We start from the raw sequence: 8,498 nt of genomic DNA on the forward strand, positions 1-8,498 counted from the left end.
TCTCTAAAGGATGTACACAAACAATGGGCAGCATTACATAAAAGATCTTTGTCCACCCTAAAAAATGTGTTGTCTTCCTAAGTGGGAGTTAATAACTCTTTTCGATGATTGTAATTCCCATGTGCATGCACTTAATGATGTACTCAAGGGATGAATTGTTGAGATATTAAACTCAACCAGTGCTACGACAGACATTGATGACCCACCTAGGTGATAGCTTCCACACTTATACCACTAGCATGTTTGGGAAGATTATGGTTGATATGCGGCCAGTGGATGAATTGTTGAGATATTAAGCTCAACCAGTGCTATGACAGACATTGATGACCCACCTAGGTGATAGCTTCCACACTTATACCACTAGCATGTTTGGGAAGATTATGGTTGATATGTGGCTAGTGGATGACGGGTTGTATGATAGCCACTTTGGAGTATTAGAGTTATGGCATAGTTATCGCCCCAGCTCATATAGTTGGGTTCACACTATGGATCGACCACTATATGTTATTGTAGGAGAGTACTTTCCCTTTATGTATGTACTCTTATCTTTTAGATATATGGTAGTAGAGAAGAGAAGAAGATAGAAGAAAATTCAGCCATCCATCTCTCTCTTGTGTCTGGCACTCTATTGTGTGTGTATGTTTGCTTGCAAGGAACTCAAGCTCTCCCTCTCCCCCGAATTCTCTTAATGAATGATCTAAGTAAAAGAGCTAACATCCACCTTGACTTGCCTAGATATGATTAGGCAATAAGTTGGGTGCCCAATTAGTTATTAGGCAATAAATTGGGTGCCCAATTACTTATTAGGTGTGGACACCCAAGCTTATAACTCTCTTGTATATAAGTCAATTTCTCTAGTGAGAAAAGGAGAATCCCTTGAGTGTTAAATAAGAGTGTTCTCTTGCTTTCTTATGCCCAAGTTCTCATGCCCTCTTGCCTCTTTATGTGCATGTTATTTCTTTTGTGTGAGTGTGCGTGTGCGTGAGTGTTTGTGAGATCCACTTGACTTCTTATCCTTCTTTGGCTTTCATATGAGTGAATATGTGAGAAAGTGTGAGAGAGGAATGGTGCCTTGAGAGGCTAGCATGGTCTCTTCTCTCTTGAGGATCCCAAGCTCTACATAGAAAACTCTTGCAGCAGTGACAACGGGAGGTGGGTCTTCTCAAGTGATAGCTACCATCAACACAATTGTCTCTCCTCCAAGATGAGAGGTGAGCATCCAAGTTTCCCACGACAAGAGAAAAGAAAGTGCACTCCAGTTGGTTAGTCGTCTTATGTTAGTGAGTGTGGTGTATTTAGGCTTTCCATTGGCACCGTTTTTTGGGAAGCACAGCTTAGCGTTTGATTAGACTTTTATGTACAACTTTTTGTCTTGTTGCCATTCGGTGAAAGACCCGGTGTTGAGATTTACTTGTGTGTTATGAGACTGACAGGTAAATGTAAGACTAAGAAAGATTATTTATATGTAAAAGGTTGCATATAAATAAGGTTCATGAGATTTTAAATAGGAAATACCTAAGCAATGGTGAATATGCACTAAAGTTAAAGTAAAAAGGAAAGTAGATGGTGCAGAATGGAAGCCCAAGGGACACAGGGTTAGTTGAAGAGGCATTGGATAAAGAAAAGGCAAGGGGCTGAAGTTGGAAGGAAATACACCATCTAGGCCTATATAACCATGAGGTAAGGGACTATTTGGGATATGGTTGGGTGGAGAATCAAGGTTCTAGTCTTACAAGTCCTCAAGCTTATGATGCAAGGATCATTACATTGGTATTAGTGCTAGCATTCAATCTCGAGGGACTCTTCATGCTTCTTGTGATGAACACAACAAATGGATAAGTTATCTTTTTCTCTTTTTAGTAAGAGGATAAGGTGCTTTTCTTCGTCTTTTTGCTATATTATTTTGACTAAAAGCTTGAATAGCCATAGGGCAATTATGGTATGGTTTCTCTTTCAAAAAAAAAGGAAAGTTTGAAGTTTTGATTATCAAACTTTGCAATGGATTTATTGAGGATTGCAAGACTTTCCACCCAATATATCATATTCATTCCTGTTTATCTTGCAAACTTTAGAAGGACATCCTAAGCCTTAAAAATTTTAAATCCCTTGCAACTTTTTCTAAGATTTTAATTTGTTGAGAGATCCTAAGATCGAGATCTGCATGACCTTGCTAGCTAATCCGAGTGCATGATTCGTGCACTTCTTTGTAGGTTGAAGCCATGGCCATTAATTACGTAAGCAATTCAAAGAGGAAAACAAATTTCATGAGGCAATCTCTCTCTCTATCTCTGTGTTTGATTTTCACGTGTGCAACTTGTATGCAACGCTTCTTAGAGGTTGAAGGCTTTGCCCTTGAACACTTTCGCAACCATGATAGTTTCAAGAACCTGGTCTTTTGGTGACCTTTTATTGCTCTTTTGAAATGGTAGATAAAGGCGATTCTACACAATGTAGCAGGTTGTTGGTTTTGCCTCTGCAAGATGATGAGGTCATTGACCTGGCCTGAGCGAATCGGTTCGGAGCCTGAAGGAGATCATTGGGAAGGGTAAGATGGCATTATTGCATCAATGGTGATGAAGATGCTTATGATGATGCATCCCAATGTCTGTCATGATGAGGACAAGGAGAGTAATTTCTCGATTGTAGTTCAAATATTGCTTTTGTTGTTGGAGCTATATATATCACACCCTAACTTGACCTAGATCTCACCTATATATACAAACTCATATCAATATGAACTAGTCTTTTGGGAGCATATATGGTGTAACCCTCTTCCTCCTTTTCTCTCTCTGAGTCACTCTGTCCCTATCTCTTCATGTATTTCCAACATGGTATCAGAGCATCATTGATCTTGCTACTGTAAAGAGAAGAGAAAGGAAGTATCAATTGTGTTAATTCCATTCATGTGCACGTTCTATGTTTCATTCAATCTCTTATTCATGTTTTGTAGAATTCCAGTGATTAATCAATGTTAACAAGTTTATGCAAGCCCTTGGATGTTTGATTTGGACCACCCTATCTTATCCTTGGTGTGTGCACGGCATCGCAAGATTTCTATAGAGTCAATTGGTTTGTCAATATGATATTCCTATCAAAAGTTATGTCGTTTCAGATAAACAACACTTAAAATGGGAAAACAGACAACGTGCAACTCGTGTGGTGAATTCTGAGTATTTGCTCGACTTCATCGGAGTTCGAAGTTGAAAGTTATAGTGTTTTTCGTGCAACAGACTTTTGCTCATTTTTCGTGTGCTACACGCTTTTCATGTTTTAATCCACAAATAGCCAATATTTGGGCTCGTCCATGTCTCAAAATAGCAGTGCTCCAACTATTTTTGGGGTTACTCTCTTATTGCATATCGTGTTTTGTCTATTTTTGGGTACTACTTTTCAGCCACTTGCTTTCGTAACCTATAAATCACGTTCTATTTTTGACGATTTCATTGCCACTCGCTTTTTGTGCACGTATCTCATATAACTTTCAGGGTCCTCCATGTTTATGTTCTCGTTTCATGGTCTGCAAATTATGTGATCTTGTTTTATACATATTCTCGCCATGTGAGATGGCAGCTTCTATTCTCGTTAATGGTTTTCCATCTAGTCAATGATATGTTCCCCTGTTTCAAGACCAAGGATTTCTCAGATGGAAGGCTAAGATGATGTTGATACTTGAAGGTGATGATCTTTCTGATATTATTTTGGGCAATCTTGTCTATTCGTCACCTGTTGATGCAGAACAGGATAACACTCTTATTTACTGTTGGTCCTATTTTTGAGTAATGGCAAACTGATACTCGAATTGGATCCGTTGTGAGATAAAGCTGCTCGTTGGTATACCTTATCTGTTCTTCATGATTCTCTTATGTTGGATGTATTCAATCTTCCTACTTCTCATGATATATGGCAGTATTCTCTTACTACTTTTGAGAAGAAATCTGTTATAGAAATTCTTTATCTTCGTAATCTCCTGAACAATTTATAATACAAAATTGGTACTCCTATGACTTAGCATATTGAATCCTTCAAAGACATCTTCAATCAACTTGCTGCTCTGTTGGTGCTCCTATTGCACGAAATCAATTGGTTGCACATCTTCTTCATACGCTCAAGGATCATTTATATGATAATACTGTCACTATTCTATCTAACAAGGATGGCATTGATTTTGACACTGCTTGTATTTCTCTCGTTGAATACTCTCAAACGACATAAACATCGTATAGAGAATTCTGACATTGCTTTGAATACACAAGAAGTCGCAGATTCCGAAACGGCTTATATTGCTTGTAAGCATTTCTTTTTGTGTTTTACTTGTGGTGGTCGCTCTTATCATGGTGGCAATTCTTCTTGACTTTCCTATCCTAATAAACATTGTTCCTATTGTGATTACTATCTTTGATTATTGGGCATGTCAATATGATGAGGAACATGGCATTACCACCAAGGGTGCGTCTATTTAGCGAGCCAAGAGCAATGAGCACAGAGCAGTGAGTTGAAATAAAGTCCTTGTGAAAGTGAGCAAGTAGGGGCATGGTATGATGTTAAGGGAGCATGTAATGTTAAAGAGAAGAGTGAAACCATAGTGCAACTCTATAATGAACAGAACAAAGAAGACTAAAAAAGCATTTTCAAATGAATGGTGTGGATATAAAAAATCACTACAAAACTCATACTACTTGGCTCGCTAAAAAGACGTTGAATTGGTCATTGAGCTACTAATAGAAACAAACTATTGTTGCAACCACATGGAAACCACAGTGAACGAGAGAGCATAGAAATCAAGCCATTAAAATGCACACCAATTTTAATTAGCCATACTACTGACACAACAATATAATACTCTTTAGAAACCATAACCATAGGATTTAAAAATTTTATAATCCAAATAAAAATTGTCCAACAATCAGCTACATGATGTTGTAAAAAATATTCACAAGGATAACATCCATCAAAACATTACTTCCAATAGTCCCAAAAAAATGATTGTCTCAATTAAAAAAAAGACTATCTCTAATGGCATTCTGATGTAGACATGTGATCCTCATAACTGTGCAAGAGACACAAAGAAAAGAAAATAAGCTTTATCAATACAAAATTATTCTCTACTAACATATTTATCTTTTCAACATGCATACCTTTGCTGAGTATGGTTCTAACAGGTGATCATAGATCCGCTCATCCTTGTCTAACATTATGAGATTGCAATCCATAAATGCTGCCACTAGCCCAAGAGTTCCAGTGCCAGCAAACAAATCCAAAATCGTGTCCCCAGGACGACTGAAGACAGAGACGATGTATTTGCTAAGCTGCTGACCTCTCTGACAACCGCCCTGCCATGGTCTACCCTTTCTCTTCACCAACAGATCCTCCGATGGCACTCTTGAAAACTCACACAAACCATTAATCATATGCCATAAAGATCACCGAAAATCATTTTAAATTCTATCTTGATTTGAATGTGTACATACATGTCAAAGATAAGATCTTGCCCTACATCAAGATTATCACCTAGTGCCAAATCCCTTAGCTGATCCCCATGCATCACAAAGCTTGTAGCAGGAGATGTTGAGCGAACAAAAACAACCAATATTAGACAAGTGATCTACAAGCAAAGACACATTGGTTGCTCATGCATTTTCACCTTAAATGGGACAAAGAAGATTTGCACAAATGACAGCCCCAAAGAGAACAACACCAATACCTGGGTAGTAATCATTTGCCCCATCTTCTTCCCAATAGGTGGAGTAGACCTCACAACCTGTCTATGATAAATGCCAAACCCACCGCTCTGTGCAACTTGCTCAATGGTCACTCCTTCTTCCATAGTGTAAAGGCATGTAAAGAAGCCTCGATCCGAGAGACAAGAATCAACAACTTTAAAAGTAGAGTCATACATGCCATCCCTAATCTTATTCCAATATGGAACCTTGTTTGCAACATAACCTCCAATGATGATATTTGAGGGGAAGTCTGCAAATATCAACTCCACACAGTAATCGGACCCTCTACTCTTGACATTCCCTACTGTGCAAATAACATTCATGGCGTCAAGCACTTGCTTTCCCAATGAGGATGCATCCTCCATGTTCACAAAAGTAGCTGCAAGGTCCTCAATACTGACATTGAAGGTATAACATACCTGGAGCTTGCAATGTCTTGGTTATGATGTCAGTTGGTTGTATCCTGCCTGCACTACTATTGGATGTCTGTTGTTGACTTTGCTCCCTATTTGCCTCCATTGCTCCTCCAATGCACGATTCACTATTTCCCTCCCTAAATTCACTGGCAATGACTTTACGAAAAGAAGCCGATGCAATCGATATTGCATGTGATGTGGATGTGGCCTCATTATGATCAATTTGCTAGCTACGAAGCTCCAATATAGACTTCTGTTGGCGATACAGGATCAAGCTCCTCCTTAGGCACATGGTTTCTTTCAAGGTCCAACCACCACGGGCAGAAATGAGACTCCATGCTTGACATGGCCTGTTCAATGACAAACATGGGTAAACACAACTCACCCTCAATATGAACATGTTTCTCAATCATGGATTCAATATGACAAATTCAATCACGTACTCTTCCAAGCTTCAAATCGACATACATATAAGATTGATTGTCAACACAAAGCCACACACTAGCAAGAGGGGGTAAAATATCCAATTGGTGCTCCTCAATTTCAAAAAGCAACCATCTGCAAGCCAAAGCCCAAATGATAAAACAACACACAGAAAGAAGTATGCATGTTTTTTAACAAGGAATATCTGGGTTATGTTGTAGGAAAACCTGTAAACGACTCGCCGTGCAGCACTTTGTAGGCCTGGTTGATGGTCAATATCATGGCTAAATTTTATGCTTCCTTCGTGCGCTTTGAAAGCCCTTTTGAAGTACTTTCTTCTACATAGAACAACAAAAGAGGTGAATCGGCTCTCACCTGGCAACCTGACTTGATTGGCATTTTTAATATCATTTTGGATTCTCAAACCCAGCTCCGTGATCTGAAGCCAGTAGGAGTACATGTGAAGCCATTCCCTAACCTTTGTCTTATCATTTGGCATACCCTCAAGTGATCGCACTGCAGCCTGAGAGTTGTCCAATAGCTTGACAATGTGAGCCTTATCTGTGTCTCCGATGCATGCAGAACCTATCATATTGAGCTTTTCCTCTGTGGCCACATGATTGGTTGACGCGTGCCATGGGAGGGAGAGCACCGCACACCAAAAGGCCTCACCGTTGGAGGGATCAGCAATCCTTGCATATTTTGATGTTTTTTCTCTGTAGAGAACTTCTATCTTTCGAGTCACATTCTCCCTAGCAGACTCGGCAAGTGGTCCATTTGATGCCTCATCAATTTTTTGCTCCATCTCGTCCTTGAACAAGAGCCAAGTCATAATCTAGATTGGCAAATGAAGCCAACTGGGCCTTCCTCTGGCAGACGCACTCTGCATCTCTCTCTCAACCCACAGCTTGTCCTCATTGTCCAAATGTGCCATGAGAGTTGTTAGGTCGGACTCTCCTAATCTTCTTAGTTGAAATAGACGATCACCAAATGTGGTTGGCACAAATGCATAATCATGCGTCCTACAAAACAAAGAAAAAATATGTTAATATTCTTGAGTACAAACAACTTACTTGACATAGAAGGAGACTTTGATAACAAATTAACTTACTTGTTCAACCTGGACAATGAAAACATAAGCTCACCCACATCCCTCCGCTCGAACACATAAAATTTACAGAGAACACAACAATGCATGGACAAATCCCCTTGAAACCCTGTAATAAAACACAAAATTAGGAAGGACAAAGAAGCATAAGAAACTATAACATCCCAATGAGAACTCACCTGTAGAAATGCAGTCCATCCAAGCATTGTGTCGATTATTACCATCAAGAATATGCACCATTTTTTGGCTCAAGTACGGACCCCAATCGGGGTCAAGTGCAAGAGATTCCTCAAATTGTTGATTCACAGTCCTCCAATGCTCATCCCAAGATTCCTCCCTCTCTTGTGTCAATGGTGTCTCCTCCCCTTCCAAGTCCATAATTGATACTGTGAAAGCTCCCATGCTCTCAATGTGCCCACCTAGTTTTTTGAGCTTCTTGTATACACAAAGTCTATGCATAATATAGACAGTAGTAAGAGAGACAGTCTATGCAATGTGTTTGAGACAGCACCATATAGATAGCATGTTCTTACACTACTCTCTCTAAATTTCTGTCGCCGTCGGCCCCCGAAGCTTGAAACGAACTCAAAATCGTGATGATTTTTTCAATGGTCGAGACAGCAAAACATCCTATTATTTTGTGCGCTGAGCGCACACCCCTTGGCGAGGGAGTTCGGGGGCAGCGCCCCCTCGAAGCTTGAAACAAACTCAAAATCGTGATGATTTTTTCAATGGTCGGCAGCAAAACATCCTATTATTTTGTGCGCTGAGCACACAAATTCATTCAAGAAAAATAGCAAGAAGTAACGCCGCACATCTCATACTGTGTGT

The 8,498-nt window shown here is 39.6% G+C and overlaps 1 protein-coding gene across 1 annotated transcript; it reads right to left on the minus strand.

Moving 5' to 3' along the window:
- Positions 1 to 4,942: 4,942 nt before the first annotated feature.
- Positions 4,943 to 6,483, minus strand: LOC147622347 (uncharacterized). Its single transcript, XM_086823576.1, has 3 exons — positions 6,371 to 6,483; positions 5,136 to 5,379; positions 4,943 to 5,047 (listed from the first exon to the last, which is right to left on the minus strand). Exons 1-3 carry the CDS (start codon positions 6,481 to 6,483, stop codon positions 5,042 to 5,044), a joined length of 363 nt encoding a protein of 120 aa, XP_086679702.1. The 3' UTR covers positions 4,943 to 5,041.
- Positions 6,484 to 8,498: the final 2,015 nt, after the last annotated feature.

Source organism: Cibotium barometz, chromosome 29, assembly GCF_041138505.1.
Source record: "Cibotium barometz isolate CiBa-2024 chromosome 29, ASM4113850v1, whole genome shotgun sequence".
Lineage (NCBI taxonomy): Eukaryota > Viridiplantae > Streptophyta > Polypodiopsida > Cyatheales > Cibotiaceae > Cibotium > Cibotium barometz.